The 18,712-nt window shown below is 37.6% G+C and overlaps 1 protein-coding gene across 6 annotated transcripts in view; it reads left to right on the top strand.

Annotated features, from left to right (window-relative positions):
* ep400 (E1A binding protein p400) overlaps positions 1-18,712 on the top strand; it is a 41,658-nt gene that overhangs the window by 2,156 nt on the left and 20,790 nt on the right. For 4 of the 6 annotated variants that reach the window (XM_051118017.1, XM_051118013.1, XM_051118015.1 and 1 more), the window contains exons 2-23: positions 810-2,170; positions 4,514-4,621; positions 4,835-4,919; positions 5,277-5,396; positions 8,664-9,046; positions 9,124-9,429; positions 9,526-9,711; positions 10,973-11,113; positions 11,660-11,738; positions 11,832-11,890; positions 11,986-12,043; positions 12,121-12,210; positions 13,542-13,655; positions 13,792-13,979; positions 14,084-14,261; positions 14,387-14,523; positions 14,679-14,848; positions 17,067-17,241; positions 17,358-17,494; positions 17,591-17,777; positions 17,858-18,027; positions 18,443-18,633. In XM_051118017.1, coding sequence (XP_050973974.1) covers positions 842-2,170; positions 4,514-4,621; positions 4,835-4,919; positions 5,277-5,396; positions 8,664-9,046; positions 9,124-9,429; positions 9,526-9,711; positions 10,973-11,113; positions 11,660-11,738; positions 11,832-11,890; positions 11,986-12,043; positions 12,121-12,210; positions 13,542-13,655; positions 13,792-13,979; positions 14,084-14,261; positions 14,387-14,523; positions 14,679-14,848; positions 17,067-17,241; positions 17,358-17,494; positions 17,591-17,777; positions 17,858-18,027; positions 18,443-18,633 — 4,591 coding nt within the window. In that variant the 5' untranslated portion in view covers positions 810-841. The remainder of the gene's footprint in view (positions 1-809; positions 2,171-4,513; positions 4,622-4,834; positions 4,920-5,276; positions 5,397-8,663; positions 9,047-9,123; positions 9,430-9,525; positions 9,712-10,972; positions 11,114-11,659; positions 11,739-11,831; positions 11,891-11,985; positions 12,044-12,120; positions 12,211-13,541; positions 13,656-13,791; positions 13,980-14,083; positions 14,262-14,386; positions 14,524-14,678; positions 14,849-17,066; positions 17,242-17,357; positions 17,495-17,590; positions 17,778-17,857; positions 18,028-18,442; positions 18,634-18,712) is intronic. The other 2 variants (XM_051118012.1, XM_051118016.1) reach the window with 2 other exon arrangements.

The following is an 18,712-nucleotide window of genomic DNA, read 5'->3' as shown; positions in this document are numbered from 1 at the left end:
ATTCTAATATGCTGTTTTATTAGTAGGAATATATATGTGCTGCCAATTTTTTTTTTTTTTTTTTCAGGATTCTTTGATGAATAAAAAGTTAAAAAGAACAGCATTCATTCAAAATAGAAATCTATATCTAAGTCTTTACTATCATTTTTAATTAATTTAACACATCCTTGCTTTATAAAAGTGTTAATTTCTTTCAAAGAAAGAAAGAAGAATTTTGACCCAAAACATTGAACAGTAGTGTATATTGCTAAAAAAGATTTCTCTTTTAAATAAATGCTGTTGTTTTTGACGTTTTAGTTACCAAAGAATTCAAATAAAAATATCAGAGGTTCCAAAATAAATATTAAACAGCACAACTGTTTCCAGCATGGATAATAAATCAGCATATTGGAATGCTTTCTGAAGTATGTAACACTGAAGACTATGATGCTGAAAATTCAGTTTTGCATCACAGGAATAAATTCTGTTTTAAAGTATATTAAAAATTTAAAATTGCAATAATAATTGAAAATCTTACTGTTTTTTTCTGTAATTCTAATCAAATAAACACAGCCTTGATGAGCAGAAAACACTAATTTAAAAAACATGAAAAATCTTACTGATCCCTTACTGAAGCTTTTGAGCGTCAGTGTAAATGATGACAAAATTTTCATTTTTGTGTGAGCTATACTTTTAATTGGCCTGAGCGAAAATATTGGTCTGTCTCTACAAATGACTTTTTCCATTGAGGTTTAGTATGAATTTCTAAATCTTTGTCCAACCGAAATATATTTGCGTGGTAGAATCATTGCTCTGTTGTCTCCCCACAGAGTGTCTTTTAATACAATTGAAGTGGCACGCAATGCACCATGGAGGAGGCCCACCAAATGTGCAGAGGAACCTTCAGAGATCCAAGTCCTTCACTGGATCTGAGGCGGAAGACCAACAGCAGCAGCAACAACCACAACAGCCCCAACAACAACAGCAACAGCCCATGCCGGTTACCCAGCAGCAGCCAGCAAATGCCAATCACCCCCAGTCACCGGTGACATCTTTTGCTCCGTCCGCCAGCCCATCTGCACCACAGTCTCCCAATTATCAAATCATAATGAGTCGGAGTCCAGTCACAGGCCAGAACATGAACATCACTTTACAGAACGTGGGACCAATGGTTCCTGGGAACCAACAGATCACCCTCACTTCTCTTCCTCTCCAGAGCCCAGGATCCCCAAGCTTTTCAGCTCAGCAGTGGAGGTTTGAACCTGGGTCTTCGTCTTACGTGGTGACGTCACCCTTGCCCCAGACCATCCAGCCACAAAGTCCGACCCAGCACAGTCCTGTCCCAATACAGGCTGTGCCCAGGCCGAGCGCTCCTGGGTCGGGTCTGGGAGTGTGCAGTCAGAGCCCGACGCGGTTTGTGGAGGCAGGTATAATGGTTAGGCAAATCAACTTAAGCAGCCCACCAGGAAGTGGCCATTTCGTATACCAGGATGGAACAGGATTGGCTCAACTGGCTCCGACAACAGCAGGAGCTGTTCAGCTCACCTCACCTGGGACACCAGGGACTGTCAGAGAAAGACGCCTGTCCCAGCCACACTCTCAAACTGGAGGCACTATACACCATTTGGGGCCACAAAGCCCTGTTGCAGCAGGAGCTGCTCTCCCAACACTGGGCAGCCCTGGGCACATCACCACCTCCAATCTGCCTCCTCAGATTAGTAGCATCATCCAAGGCCAGTTAGCACGTCCCATGATTTTTGAGAAGACGGCGCAAGGCGTTGTGGCGGCCCCGGCAGGAGCCACTTTTGGGGTCCCATCTGCCATTCCTCCATCAAGCCCATCCAGGAGCAACCCTTCTCAGGGCCTCGCCAACCAGTCTCTGACCCCCACCAGCATGAAGAAAATGCAGCTGAAGAAGCTGGAGGAGATTGCACCCTCAAATCCAGAAGTGGCGCAGTTGAGGAAGCAGTGTCTGGAGCATCATGCGAAGAAGATGGAGAGTCTGAAGGAGGTGTTTAAGGAGTATCTGATCGAGCTCTTTTTCCTGCAGCATCTGCAAGGGAACATGATGGACTACCTTGCTTTCAAGAAAAAGCCCTGTGTGCCTCTTTTCACCTACCTGAGGCAAAACGATCTTGACCTTGAGGATGAAGAGGACGAGGAAGAGCAGTCTGAGGTCATCAATGATGAGGTAAAGCAATGCATTGGGCTTTTACCTACAGTCTGTTTTTGAATGCACTGTTCTTTAAATAAAGATCTGTGATAAGTTAGTGTCCATGATAAAGGAAAAAAAAGCATACATGTTAGAACATACTTTTTGCAGTTATGTTTAGGGTTGGGTATCGTTTGAATTATATCGATTTTTGATTCTTCTTTCTGTTGCAGCTGAATAACATGAGCAAAAATCAGCAGTATACAGAACACTTTTGCATATGGTTTTTACAAAAATACCACAGCAAAAACACTAGACTAATATAAATGTCAAACATTAAATTGTTAAATACAAGTAAACAGTCGGTAATAAAACAGGTGCAAGCAATAGCATAAATAAATACAACTGAACAAAGTGCAGGTACAGAAATTTAAATCAAAAGTTTAAAAACGGCATAGTTTTCTTTTCATAAATAAAATATAGATTAATCCTCATTAAAGTTCTGAAAGATATTCAGTCAAGATTAGTGAATGACTTTTTGTTCTTGGATTAGCATTAATGACAGGCAGCACGTTTATTAGACTGCTGTCTCTTCAACCCCGAACACACACGGATCTAAAAATATTGTTACACATGCGTTTTCTTTCTCATCTGTTTACTTTCACTTTCGACAAAAAACTCCTGTTTATGATGATATACTGATGTATTTTTGTGCATATTGGGTGGTAAATGTGAAAGAAACGTCAGATCCGGCCCGGAACGACCTTCTCTGCAGTGCAAATGCACAGAACGGTTTCAACACTGTGCTAACACTTTAGATGCATGCACAAACAGTGCACAACTTCTTTCCCTTCCTGCACTTAAATTCTATGATTTTAAACTTTAAGTTTACATTAACCCTAGTCATGTTGGTTTCATATTGTTTGCAGTGTTTTCAGCCTCTGTTGCCTCAATATATGAGTAGGTGAACACATAAACGTAATATATAAACATCACTTCATGAGTATTTTACCGCTGCCTGTGAGAAAATCCACAGCTATCATCATATCATATACAAACAGAGGTCTTCTCAGAAACCCTTCAAAATAAAAGTTCAGTTTAACTTGAAGAAACGGTCACAGAAATATATTATTTAATGTGATAATAGTACTACTACTAGTAATAATATAATTATCAAAATATTATTTTTAAGGAATTTATTTACCTGAAAAATGTAAATAAACAACACAGTATTTCTGAAGAAATGTTATTATAATTTTTTTAAAATAAATAATTTGAGATGCTTTTGATTATTAACATTTAATGAAACCCATAAAACAGATTTTAGAAAATTAATGGAAAACAGAATTTTGTACGAAATAAAACTAAATTTGAGAAAAAATAAAACGCATTTCATAGGGCCTTAAAATGTAATTAGTGTTGAATTTTTTAAATGAATTGCTGTTAAATTTATGATTTTAATTAATTAAACATGTTTTTTTGATTAATACAGTTTAATGTAACCATTAAATCAGAGTCTAGAAAAATTTAAATAAAAAAAAAAAAAAAAAAGAATTTTGATAAAACTAAATGTATTTTAATTTTGCTCGCACATTGGCTGTTTATTAGTAGTTATAAAGCGCATATTATGTGTGCATGACTATATTGTACATTCTGTAATGTTACCCAATATTTACCCTTAATTTAATCTATTCTAACTATTAATAAGCAGTAATTAGAAATGTATTATATAATATTAATATTAATTAATATATTTGTTAATATTTTTAATATATTTTTAAATAATAAAATCACACTCACATTCTAAAGTTTGGGGTTGGTACAATTTTTAATTGTTTTTCAAATATTTAAACTGAAATTTATTCCTGTGATGGCAAAGCTGAAATTGTCACATAATCCTTCAGAAATCACTTTAATATTGATGATTCACTGCTTAATTAACACTTGTGGTGCTTAATATTTCTAAAACTCAATATTTTGAGGATTCTTTAATGAATAGCAGTTCAAAAGAATTCAATTTATATAGTCTTTTTAAAGCGTATATATCTTTACTGTCCACTATGGTCAATTTAACGCATGCTTGTTGAATAAAATTATCAATTTCTTTCAAATTTTTTACTGACCCCAAACTTTTAAACTAAATATAATTTCCTTTTTTTGTTCCTCAGCACACCCCCATTGAAAATTAATATAATTTTTAGAAATGAGTGTATTTTTAAATAAATGAATAGATCCAGATAATAAACATGTTCATCATGTCTTTATGACCCATGAAGAAACTTTCCTTTGTAGGGAACTCTTAGTCTCCTTTTCATTTGGAAATATCAAGATGTATTTTCTGTGGCTTTGTATCTTTCATCTGTTTCTATGACAACCTCTCAGGTGAAAGTAGTGACTGGAAAGGATGGACAGACGGTGACTCCTGTTGCTATAGCTACACAACTCCCACCCAACGTGTCTGCAGCGTTCTCTGCTCAGCAGCAGTTCCAGGTGATGGAGGCTTCCTTACTAGAAATGTGAAGGAGGATTCATTCAGAACATTTCAAAGATTTTAACCTTCAGTATGATAGTGCTTTCATTATGCGGTTTGACAGAATTGTGACATTAGACATAATCAGGCAAGATTTTAGTTAAGGTCAACAGTACGTTTTTTTTATTCTGAGCGAATGAGATTCTCACTTTGGTTTGTTTACCGTCTCACAGACCCATGCCGGGGTGGCAGGTGGCAGCATCTCTAACCCTGTGGACATGGAGGCTTTCAAACGACAGCAGGTCATGGCACAAGCAGGTAGGGCGACGTTGACGCAGGGCAAAGGTGGAAGCCTGTTTTGCTTTTGTTTGTTTCTTTATTCCCCCTTTTTGTTTTCTACTTTTTCTGTTTGCTTTCCGTTTTCCCCTTCCAATTCGCTTCTGCTTACTCAGTATTCCAGCATCTTTTCCCAGCTCTGTGTTTGAAGCCTGTAATCCAGATAACGGGGGAGCGGAGCTTCCCAGCAGCTACCTGCTGGTGTGCAAACATCATTGCCGTGTGCAAAGTGTTTTTTCTCCTTCTTTTGGTTTTTCCTGTTCTCTGTCTCATTTTTTGGGAGGGAGGTTTTTTTTTTTTTTTTTGTGTTTTGAGGGTATTGTGTGTTTTGCATCCCAGATCAGGCTAAGAGGTCCCGGATGGAAGTGGGTCGGCATGGGATGATATTCCAGCACCCCGCTGTAACTCCTTTAGGATCTCCCGGCGTTCCCCTCCAGCAGCTCATGCCGACAGCGCAAGGTAGGAGCGCCGTTGCGTCTCGGGACAGATCCGCTCTTGTGACGGTTATTCAATGCTGCTGGAGGTCAGGGTTCATTCCAGAGTTCCCAAAGTTGATCCCACCTTTTATCCAAGCATCATCTACCAGTTGTGATCCACTTGTTGGGACTCCGTTCAAACTTAGCCCTCATTTAAAAGCTTTCTCTAACCATCAGAGAGACAGCTGGGCAGAAGATACAGCTGAAGATCAATTTGGAAGACATCACATTTTTTTCATTTATGATTTGCTCATTAGTTCCTTGAGCCATTCACCTCATCCGTTTACGTTCTTCTTTGCCATAACGGCATCTCTGATTCCATCCAGGGCTCATCAGATGATGATGAGCCCCAAACTGTCCACTGGGATGTCCTGTTTCACATAGTGTTTGTTTTGCGTTTAGTTCTGAGGTTGTATAGTTGACATCTCCTCTCCTGATCTTACAAAGCTCCTCCTTCACTTCCCTAAATTCACTGCATTGTCAACTTGGAATCTAAATGCATTTTCAGTCTTGGTTCCCTTCATGTAGCGAGTTATTTTCGTTTCTCCTCGTATTTTCGTCACCATATTTTCAGTTCCCACCTTCATCTTCGGTTTCCATAGCATTGCTTCATGACCTGATGGTGAAGAGCTGAAAGTGGCGCTCAGGAAAGCAGCCTAACCTCAGAAAGCTTGAGAGTTGACAAATTGACATACTTGGTGATTTAACATGATGAAATGCTAAAAGAGGGAGATACTTAGTGTTTACAGCTGGGCTTTACCTTTTTCTGTGCTGAACTTCCCTTGTCATTCCTCTGCTATACCCTCTGCTTTGCCTTTGTGTAGCTCAAGTATTAACGCAAATGTTCCAGACATTACCTGCTTCATGCATGTTCATGAAGTGTGTCAGCGCTTCAGTTGTGTCCATTACCTTTATGTGCTTTTTTTTTTTTTTTGAGTTCTTCTCCTGTTTTTGTTTCATTTTGTTTACTTGATTTGTTTCTTTGTTTATCTAGACTTTTCCTCTTATGAATAGTTCAATGGCAATGCATGATTAGTTTCGTTCTTCATTGTAGTATTCTTAAGCATTGAACAAAGTATTTTGATTTTTCACATTTACGAGTTCTAATTTTCATTCATTAGAACATGTAAATTTTCCTTGATTTTTGTTATGTAGTCATTGTGACATGAACAGTATTTTTCATTAATGTTCCCTTTTCTCCAGCATTGTGTAACACATTGCTGGTAATTCATAACATCATACCCATAAGATCAACAGAAGTTTAGTTGCAAAACACAAATGAGAAAAATCATGTCTGAGTTCTGTTGCACCCCACAATCAAAATGGATTTTTAGAACCATAAAGAATTCAATAGTGTTTTCATGAAAATGAAACATCTTAATTATACTGTATTACAGTGATTTATTTAAAATTGTATATATTGTTTATTTATATATATATATATATATATATATATATATATATATATTATTTTATGTTTTAATACAATTTTACAATTTTTTTTATACAATTTTAAATTGTAAATATACATTTTTGTGTATATATATGAAATAATTTATACAATATAATAAATTGCATGTATGTTATTGCATAAACCTATTATGAAATAAGTATTATCTAACATCAAGGTAATGATGAGTGTTCTTAAAGGAGAAGTCCACTTCCAGAACAAAAATTGACAGATATTGTACTCACCCCTTGTCATCCATGATGTTCATGACTTTCTTTCTTCAGTCGTAACGAAATTCTGTTGTTTGAGGAAAACATTTCAGGATTTTTTTCCATATAATGGACTGATATGGTGCCCCAAGTTTGAACATCCAAAATGTAGTTTAAATGCGGCTTCAAATGATCCCAAATGCGGTTGTAAACCAGCCTTCCAGCCTAGGAAGAAGGGTCTTATCTAGTGTACCGATCGGTTATTTTCATAAAAATAATACAATTTATATACTTTTTAATGCCAAACGCTCTCTTGTCTTGCTCTGCCTAAACTGTTTTTTCCGGTTCATGTCAGTATGTCGAAAAATACCCATCTCATGTTCTTCCCAACTTCAAATTCATCCTATTTCACTGTTTGACCTTTTTTGTTAAAGGTGTTTCTTTGCATCTTCTTTGCATGTTCACTTTTCAGAGACTGGGTCTGTACTTCTGCAGTGATGCAGAATGATTTTTGAAGTTGAGGGAGAAAATACAATTGGAGCTTTTCGACATACCCGTCTTGAACCATAATACACAGAGTTCAGGGAGAGCAAGACAAGACGAGCGTTTGAGATTAAAAAGTTGTATTAAAAATTGTATTTTTTTAATGAAAGTAACCGATTGTTTCTCTAGATAAGACCCTTCTTCCTCAGTTGGCATCGTTTACAACCGCATTTGGAATTGTTTGAGGCTGCATTTAAACTGCATTTTGGAAGTTCAAAATCGGGGCACCATACCAGTCCATTATATGGAGAAAAATCCTGAAATGTTTCCCTCAAAAAACATAGTTTCTTCAGGGCTGAAGAAAGAAAGACATGAACATCTTGGATGACAAGGGGCTGAGTACATTATCTGTAATTTTTTGTTCTGGAAGTGGACTTCTCCTTTAAAGGAATAGTTCACCCAAAAAATAAAATGACTCACCCTCATGTCGTTCCAAAATGAAAAGACCTTCATTCATCTTCGGATTTCATCTTGGATCTCATCAGCATTTGGATTTCATCAAAAATATCTTAATTTGTGTTCCAAAGCTGAATGAAGGTCCTGCGGGTTTGGAATGACATAAGGGTAGTTAAGTAATTAATGACAGAATTTTCATTTTTGGGTGAGCTATACCTTTAATTGTCAGACAAATAATGCTTCAGCTAAAATTCTAATACTAATCCTTGTATTTTTTTTCTTCTGATTTCTGGGTGAACTATGACTCAGACATGTTCTTTTCATTTTATCTAAAAACAAGGAAAAATGACGTCAGATATTAAGTGTTATATAAAGTGTCAAATATAACATTTTGGCCTTTCAGTATGAGCCCGTAGGGTGCTTATAAAGAAATATTTACAATAAAAAAAAAAAAAAAAAAAGACAAGGCTGGTTGCTATTAAATGCAGTCAGGTGGTCTCTGTAAACAGACATGAGCTAAGACAATATATTGTGTTTCCAATTCTTCATTTTCTCCTTCTATGGAACTCTTCCTTGCCCTCCATATCCCTCTCTTTCTCCTCTCTCTTTTCTGTCTCTGCTCTGTTTCCTTCATCTTGCACCCCTATAACAGGAGGCATGCCCCCGACCCCACAAACGGTCCAAATTGGTGGGCAGAAACAGAACCAGCAGCAGTACGACCCGTCCAAAGGTCCCCCGGTACAGAACGCTGCAAGCCTCCACACGCCACCCCCACAGCTTCCAGGACGCCTGCCCCAGGGTGGGCTCCCTATGGCTGGCCTACCTCTGTCCCTGTCTCAGGGCCAGGCTATGGTGGTGGACCAGCAGGCTCCGGTGGCTGGTGGTCAGCTCCAGGTTAAGGTTCAAGGTGTGCAGGGTGCCGGGGCTGTGCTGGCTCAGGTCAACCCACACGCGCAGCTGCAGGCACAGCTTCAGCAGATGCAGTCAGGACTCCACCTACAGATGCAGCAGCCAGTCATGCAGCCTGGACAGGCGGTGAGTATGCAAGTAATATATTGCACAGTCCTACTCGCAACAGTAGATTCTGTTACAGCTCGTCCTTTCTTTTTCAGACTGTGGCACTTGTGCGTCCTGGATCAGATTCCTCTCAACCTGCCCAGCGTTTGATGTCCAACTCTCTCTCCAACCCTTCCATGTCTCCTGCTCCTCTCACATCCCCGTCCTCTCTTTCCTCCCCACACCCTTCTGCCCCGGTCCGCACCCCCAGTACTGGCCCAAGCCTCTCTCCCGCTGCCCAGTCCAAACTCGCTGTCACAAATGGCACCACCGGGCTGAAAATGTCCAGTCTGGGTCAGAGTCCAGTTGCGCAGAACTCACAAGAATGCTCTCAGGACAAGCAGGCAGAACAAGCCAAGCTGGTGAGAACAGTCAGATCTTTAACTATGAATGAAATGACCACATTTTGTGGTATACACTGCATATATCTCACACAAGATTGTAACGTTTTATTGTAGGAGAGTCAAGTGCATCAGCGCATCGCAGAGCTCCGTAAAGAGGGCCAGTGGTCAGCTAGCCGCTTACCCAAGCTGCAGGAGGCCTGCAGGCCCAAATCCCACTGGGACTACCTGCTGGAGGAGATGCAGTGGATGGCTGCTGACTTTGCCCAGGAAAGGCGCTGGAAGATGGCTGCTGCCAAGAAGGTGAGAAGACTCACTCTTGGTCTGTGATGGTCTATAAACTGAGCCAATTACAGTTGAAGTCAAAACTTTACATACAACTTGCAGAATCTGCAAAATGTTGTTTTTTTTTTTTTTTTTTTTTTACAAAATGCACTGTATTTTTTTTTTATTTGGTACTGGCCTAAATAAGATATTTCACGTAAGACATATAGTCCACAAGAGAAATTAATGGTTGAATGTATAAAAATGACCCTGTTTAAAAATTTTTTTTTTTGTGATAGATATACATGTGTCCGTTGTTTGTCTTGAACAGTTAAACTACCTGCTGTTCTTCAGAAAAATCTGTCAGGTCCCACAAATTATGTGGTTTTTCAGCATTTTTATGTATTTAAAAACTGTATGATTGTATGATTATAAGATCCATCTTTACACACTGAGGACAACTGAGGGAATCATATGTAACTATTACAGAAGGTTCAAATGAAAAAAATGATGCATTAAGAGCCAGGTGTGAAAACTTTTTGAATTTGATGATCAGGGTAAATTTCACTTATTTTGTCTTCTGGAAAACATGTAAATATCATCTGTAGCTTCTGAAGGGCAATACTACATGAAAAAAAAAAATGATATTTAGGCAAAATAAGAAACGTACACATCTTCATTCTGTTCAAAAGTTTACACCCTGGTTCTTAATGCATCGCTTTTGCTTCTGGAGCATCAGTGAGTGTTTGAACCTTCTGTTAATAGTTGCATATGAGTCCCTCAGTTGTCCTCAGTGTGAAAAGATGAATCTCAAAATCATACAGTCATTGTTGGAAAGGGTTCAAATATACAAAAATGATAACAAACCAAAGAATTTTCTGAAGAACAGCAGGCAACTATCACTAAACAAAAAAAACAAAGCTGAGGATCATTCAGGTAACAACACAGTATTAAGAATCAAGTGTATGTAAACTTTTGAGCAGGGTTGTTTTTATAAATTCAACTATTTTTTTTTTTTCTTTTGTAGACTATATGTGAATGAGTTTTATGTGAAATATCTTATTCAGGTCAGTACTAAAAAATAACACGCATTTTGTGTGATTCCCTCTTATTTTGGTAAAATAATTAACATTTCGCAAACTCTGCAAGGTATGTAAACGTTTGACTTTATTGGCATACATCCAATGTAGAGGTCGGATGTAACCTCAGTGTATTCATCCACATCTTCTATTGCCAGTAAATGTTCATCATGGAGCAGGTTAAAATTCAACTTTGATTTTCGGTTAATCTCTCTCTGTAGCTTGTGCGCACATGTGCACGTTACCATGTTGAACAGAAGAAGATGGAGGAACGTGAGAAGAGGGAGGAAGAGATGAGGCTGCGGCATATTGCCAGCACCATCGCTCGTGGGGTTGACTACTTCTGGTCCAATATTGAACAGGTAAATTTACAAACCATTTACACCAGTGTTATTTCAGTTATTATGTACTTTAATTTAGTTTTAGGCATTTTAGTACTTCAACTTAAACTCAGTTCATTTTAGTTACTTGGCAATTCAACATTTCTCTTTTTTTTTTTTTTTTTTTTTTTTCCTATTCATCTTATACTTTAGATTGGAAGTAACCCTAGGGGGTTTGGAGCTTATGTTCACATTTCAGCTTCTTTTCAATTAATGATTTTATTCAACAAAATCTATATTTAAATTTTAGTTTTAGTTAATAATAATAACCCTAACTACTTTAGTACTGGAGCTAAAAAAATAAAATATTTATTTTATATGAATCTTACGCAACCTCAAAAGGGATTCACCTGTGTTTGGGTTCATTGCCTTTGTCTCGGAGTGGGTCAGATACAAAATAATGCATCATATTTATAATAAATTAGCATTCACACAGACAGAAAATGTTACTGTGGTAAATGCTGTTCCACTGTATATGGCGATTTCTATTAGTTCTTCATATAGACCATTTTTTTCATTCTACCACAGGTTGTGGAAATCAAGCTGCGTTTTGAGATCTACGACAAACGCCAAAAAGTTCTTACCTTGCAGAAGGCTGTGAATAAAGGTGAGATTAAGTAATGGTATCTGACCTGTCTTTAACTGAATGTTCAGACTTTGTCAGAGTTTATTAATTCAGAAGAGATTTGTATTGCTACAGGCCAGTGTGCTAAAGTGACCCAGTCATCTGGAGAGAAGTCAGATAAAGACAGTAAAGCGGTAAGACCTTCTCCATGACTTCTCCAAGATCCTTCCGCATTGCCGCACCACTCATCTTCTCATTGACAATTTTTCTTACCTTTTTTCCTTCTCAGCAGGAGACTGGCTCATCCCGCAAGAGAAAGTCAAGCACCTCTCTGTCGGATGTCGAGGGTACCTATTGCATTTATACATAGATGATTTCCGTTCTCTATGCGCACGCTGCTGATTGCTCTGTTGTTGTTTTGCAGTTGAAGATGAGGAAAGTACAATAGAAGAACAGGAGGCTACTGAGGTGGCAGCTGATCAGAAAGCAGAGCTGGCCGAATTAACAAAAGAAGGTAAGTTTTACATCTTAAACTTACGGGCATGTCTTTAAACAGTTTTAAAGACTCCTCCTTAAAAGGGTTAGTTTGCCCAAAAATGAAATTCTGTCATTAAGTACTCACTCTCATGTCGTTTTAAACCCGTAAGACCTTTCTTTGCACGCAAAAAGTATTCTTGTAGCGTCATAAAATTACGGTTGCTGTCTATGCAGAGCCAAGAAGCCCTCTGGTTTCATCAAAAATAATTTTATTTGTGTTCTGAAGATGAACAAAGGTCTTTCAGGTTTGGAACGATACGAGGGTGAGTAATTAAGGATGATTTTTTTTTTTAATCGCTTTACCTTTTTGGAAATATATCAGACTATGTATGAGCATAGAGTGTTGCATGTTTAGACAGACTGAAATATATGATAATCATTTTGGGCATTTTAAGGTTTTTAACCATTGTGCATCGATTTAAAAAAAGTTACACATAGGTCCATAGTGGACAAAAATGTCCATGTCAAAAAATTGTAATAAAAATTAGAAGCTTGGGAGCACAGACTTAAGTTTGGCCTCATTTTAAAGAAGACCCATGGCAGATTGGTTTAAGTTTATGAAAATGCTTTTATATAAAGCATATATTACATAAACTATATATATTTAATGAAACATGTTGAACTCTAAACCTGCTAGAAAATCAAAGCCATAAATCTAAACAAGCTGTGTTCCAAATTTGAGGTTGATATCTCAAAAAATGAGCTTTCAGTAAGATTTTGTTTGGGCCCAGTGTCAAATATTCCCCATAAGATGCCAGCAAAACTCCGCTGGTGCACACAGTGGTTGGATTTGTGATTTGCAATAGAGTTTTTCTCTCTCAAATGTAACAAGAACGCACAGGCACACACACAATTTTTTTATGACACACATACAAACCACTATAATATGCAGAAGTGAAAAACAGGAATAAAGCGAGTATTTGCTTTATAGACCAAACCTGAAGAAATGGCACCATCTAGGAAAAAATAGTCCAAAAATTACATTTAAAAGCCTTGCCAACAGAATGAAAGCCTCCTAACAAAAATTGCATCATTTGCCACTGTGATTTAAAAATAGCAGTTTTAATGGGTTTTAGTGGGGACATTTTTGTCCAAAAGGTGCTGAGTGTAAAAATGTTTTGTACCTAGTGCAAAATAGATATATTAAAGGAAATGGATGTGAAATAGTAAAATTCCAATAAAAATACACACCTGTACCAAAATGTATGCAGTTGGCAATAGCAGACTGAAAAGGACAAATATGTCCTTTTATGTCATTCTCATATATATTTGAAACATAATGTCATATAAATCTATTCGTACATTTAGCTGAAGTGCCATTGGATGATCTGATGAAGCAGTACGCTGGTGCTTATGCAGAGGGCTTTGAGTGGCCGCAGCCTTCCAGCCAGAGTGAAGATGAAGACAGAGAGGAAGCTGAGGGTTTGTGTACATCTGCTGCTTGAGAACGAACTTAGAGCACCATAAAATCCCTGAAATGCAAAAGAATTTTAATAAATCAGTACTTTTGACAGTATGTTGATTTGACGTCACAGTCACTCTGTTCTTTTCTGTTCAGACATGGATTCTCCATTGGACAGTCCACATGATGCGGTGCTGATAGACTCCTTGCTGAGTATGGATCAATACCGTGGGGCTGAACGGACGGCTTCTGGTCCTGATGGGAAGCCCACAAAGGATATCACTGAGGTCGCTGCAGCAACAGACCTCATTCTGCCCAAAGGCAGCGCCAGGACCATTCTAACAGTGAGTCATTTATGTTCTAACATAAGATTCAATTGAGCAGCTGTTTAATTCAAACTGGTCTCAGTGTCTGATTGTATTATGACTCATGAACCTTTTCCTCTCAGACTCGTTGCTCCCCTCCTGCTCTGCTGCATGGCTCTCTGAGAGAGTACCAGCAGGTCGGGGTGGAGTGGCTGGCAAGCCTCCACCGCAAAAACCTTAATGGCATCCTGGCAGATGAAACCGGCCTTGGCAAAACCGTACAGACTGTGGCTTACTTTGCTCACTTGGCCTGCAACCAGGGTACAATCACCTGCCACACTTACCACTTTATAGAGACAATAAAATTAGTTTTCGTCTCAAAGCATTCATTTGTTGTGTTTTAAGAATAAAATGCAACACATTCTGCTGTCGTGTGATTGCTGCAGGTATCTGGGGGCCACATTTAGTGGTGGTGAGGAGCTGTAAGCTGCTCAACTGGGAGATGGAGTTCAAACGCTGGTGTCCTGGATTGAAGATACTCCTGTATCTCGGTGGCAGAAGGCAGCGCAGATACAAGAGATCGGTATGAACCAGAGAAAGCTAGCTAGCCTGCTTTGTACTCTTACATACTGCCACATGTCTATTATTGAAATTCTTGTTAATTGAGTTAATTGGGTAGCTTTTGTCCATGTTTTTTTTGACCATTCTCATTTTCCCATTGTTGTCTGATATGTGCAGCGGTGGAGTGAGCCCAACAGCTTTCATGTGTGTGTGACTTCATACAAGCTCTTGCTGAAAGATCAGTCTCATTTCCTGAAGAGACGCTGGAGGCACCTAGTGCTAGACGAGGTGCAGCTCATCAAAAACATGACGGAGAAACACTGGGAGACCATCTTCAACATAAAGAGGTTAGGAACTGTTTTCTATATAGGTCCCTATGATTTCCGCGATGCAGAAAACGGGGACGGAATTGCAGAATCCTGTCATAAAAATAGAATTTACTGTTAAACACAGAATGTCACTGAATTCGCCCAGTTTGGGATGACAAAACATAATCTCTAGAACTGCTCATAATATCATATACAAACAGAAACTTAAAGGAGAAGTCCACTTCCAGAACAACAATTTACAAAAAATTTACTCACCCCCTTGTCATCCAAGATGTTCTTTCTGTCTTCAGTCATAAAGAAATTATGGTTTTTGAGGAAAACATTTCAGGATTTTTCTCCATATAATGAACTTCATTGGTGCCCCGATTTTGAACTTCCAAAATGCAGTTTAAATGCAGCTTCAAAGGGTTCTAAACAATCCTGGCTGAGGAATCTAGCGAAACGATCTGTCATAATTTTTTTTTTTTTTTTTTTTCTTTCTTTCTTTCTGAGAAGGAAAAATGAAAATTTGTGTATTTTTTTTTTTTTTTTTTTTTTTTTTTTAAAGCACAAAAGCTCGTGTAGCACAGGCTCTAGGATGCGTATTCATGAGGTTATGAGTCACATCTAAGTTCATTGTCTGTGTACTCCGGCTCAAAAAGGTATGGTGAAAAACTCCATCTTGTTTTCTCCTACAACTTCAGAATTGTCTGACATCGTTGTACCTTTTTGTTTGTAAACAGCGTTTGACTTACTTGCACTTCCTTAGTCTTTGCGTGTTCGCTTTGTAAACACTGGGTCTTTAGTTCTGCCTATGTTCCGTGTGACCTTTCGACGCGATTGTTTCGCTAGATAAGACCCTTCTTCCTCCGCTGGAATCCTTTAGAGCCCTTTGAAGCTGCATTTAAACTACATTTTGAAAGTTCAAAATCAGGGGCACCAATGAAGTCCATTATATGGAGAAAAATCCTGAAATGCTTTCCTCAAAAACCATAATTTCTTTACGACTGAAGACAGAAAGACATGAACATCTTGGATGACAAGGGGGTGAGTAAATTATTTTTAAATTGTTGTTCTGGAAGTGGAGTTCTCCTTTAAAGATCTCAACAACAACCAGTCTCAATAAAAGTTTGGTTTAACTTGAAGAAACGGTGATATTAGAATAGTGCTGCTACCATTAATAAAATTATTATTAAGACTTTTTTTTTTTTTTTAAATATTCACCAGAAAAATGTATATACCCAATCTTAATAAATAAATGATTATAATACAAATTTATTAAACATGTTTTTTGATTATTAAAATTTAATAAAACCATTAAAATTGAATCCAGACAATTAATGGAAAACACTTAATTTGGTCAAAATAAAACTGAATTTGAGAAGAAAAAAAAACTTATTTCCTAGGGCCTAAAAAATTCAAATTTTGTTAAATGTTAAACAGATTGCTGTTAAATTGTGTAAGTTTCATGATTTCAATTAATTAGACATGCATTTTGATTCTTTTTTTTTTATTTTACCTTTAAAACAGAGTCAAAAAAATGTAAAAAGAAAAAACGGAATACAGAAAAATTTAAATGGAGAAAACGGAATTTGGAAACATAAATGCAAGGGAATTTAGGAAAAAATAAAATTGATTTCATAGGACCCTGTCTGTATAGTATATGTTGGAATCATGTTTATTAGGGATGCACAAAATATTAATACCATTGAAGTTAATTTTCAGTTATAGCATTTAAAATTACTTATTTTTTATTTTTTTGCCTTCTATATTTAAAATTTAGACAGTAGAAATTTAATATTAACCATTTAATGTTTGCGTGCTTGATATCAGTGCATCCCTACTACTTTATTAGAGGTTTATCAGGATTATTTTAGTATTATCTGTGTACTATTATATTAGGTATGAATGTTTAAAATTATCTTTTTATATTTGACATCATTTTTTATATCAGTTCATTTTAGCTTAAGTGTTAGTAATTATATAAAATTTTGTTTTAGTTTTTTAGAATGTATGTTTAGCCTTTTTTATTTCAGATTTAGTAATCTTAGTAATTAAACATTTTATCAGTTAGTTGGAAAAGCAACATTTCTAATTTCTTTTTTATCTTAATGTGTATATTTTATTTATTTCAATTAACAAACATGATTTTTATTAGTTTTAGTTTTGTTTATACTGTATGCAAGTCTCCAACATACATGTATTTAATATGCATGTTTTGTTTTGTTTTTGTTTTTTTTCTCTGTCCTCTCAACAGTCAGCAGAGGATCCTCTTAATCAACACACCTCTGCAGAACACTCTAAAAGAGTTATGGACCATGATCCACTTCCTCCTGCCTGGAATCACTCACCCATACCTTAACTTCCCCATCAAACCCGGCACAGATCAGAACCAGGACTACTGCCACAAACTCGTCATCAGACTCCACAGGGTAAGTCTTGCTGGAAGTTGTTTCTGGTGACTTGCACCACAGAATGTTGCACTTTGTGTTAACTACCGTGCTTGAGACCCACAATAATAGTTTTGTTTTCTTCCTGTCTGCTGTAGATGATTCAGCCCTTCATCCTGCGCCGTTCCAAGAGAGACGTGGAGAAGCAAATGCCTAAGAAGTATGAGCACATTCTCAAGTGCCGTCTATCCAAGAGGCAAAAGAGCATGTATGAGGACATCCTCATCCAGCCCAGGTCAGCACAGAACACACTCAGCCAAACACAATCTTAACCAGCTCTTTTCCAGTTCATCTGTTTTGAGTTATACTCTGCTTTTCTTCCGCCCTCTAGTGCACAGGAAGCACTGAAGACGGGACATTTTGTCAGAGTCCTGGAAGTTCTTATGCAGCTGCAGAAGATCTGCAACCATCCAGACCTGATTCAACCCAGAGACACACACAACTCTTATATATGTCAGCCACTGCAGTACAACACCCCATCGTTACTGCTCACAGCCCTGCAGCGGGACCAGTGGAAGGTAATGAAACAAATAAACGCTTAGATTATGAAATGCTAAAGAAAAGTATTTGTTGACTGACAAGCCGTTTTCTTTTCAAGACTGTAGATATGTCACTGTTTGACCTGATCGGTAACGAGGGCAAATTGACACGTTATGAGGCCGAGGAGGCTCTGCCGAAACTTAAAATGACCAAACAGCTGATCGAAGAGATCTACAATGCACGCGACCCACCAGCCAGACCCAGACCATGCAAGATCAAACCTATGAGGTGTCCATTTCTACAGAATGCTTACCTATCATAGTCATGTCATATACTGATTTCTGTAGTTTTATTAACAGGACATAATATTTTTAAATGAGACAATACACTGAAAATGCTGATGTTGGTGCTGCTATTTTTACACCAAATATTACATCACTTCCTTGTTGAATGAATAAATATGTTACGGGTGTTTTTCCATTAAAAACAAATGCAAACATTAAATGCTATTTTTTATGTTAAACATTAGTGTATCACCTAGTAATAAAATATATTGTTTTATAAAATTATAATTTTTTTAAATTAATTTTTATTATAAATTTTAGATGTTTTTATTTGTTTTATTTTTCATTAAGATGTGGATATGTACAACAGAATAGGCCCATATGAGTTGATTCTGACTGTGGCATATTTGTAATTTCAGGTTGTTCCTGCCGGTGCAGTATGGGACTAAACCAGAGGGGCGTCTGGTCCCCATGACTAGCAGCACCACTCAAGCCCCTCGTGCCACTGCTGTGACAACTGCCCCCACCACCACTACCAACCCTACTACTGCAGCTCCAAGCACACAGCCCAGAGGCAAATCACCTCTCACTACAACCACTTCTGCACAGGGTAAGACCCCTTCTTGTGTCATTTCTTACGCAAACGTGTTCCCACAATGTTTCACAACCTGCACATTTTTGTGAAGTGA

Source organism: Labeo rohita, chromosome 8, assembly GCF_022985175.1.
Source record: "Labeo rohita strain BAU-BD-2019 chromosome 8, IGBB_LRoh.1.0, whole genome shotgun sequence".
In the NCBI taxonomy this organism is placed as follows: Eukaryota; Metazoa; Chordata; class Actinopteri; order Cypriniformes; family Cyprinidae; genus Labeo; species Labeo rohita.
This window is presented reverse-complemented; position numbering and strand designations above follow the sequence as displayed.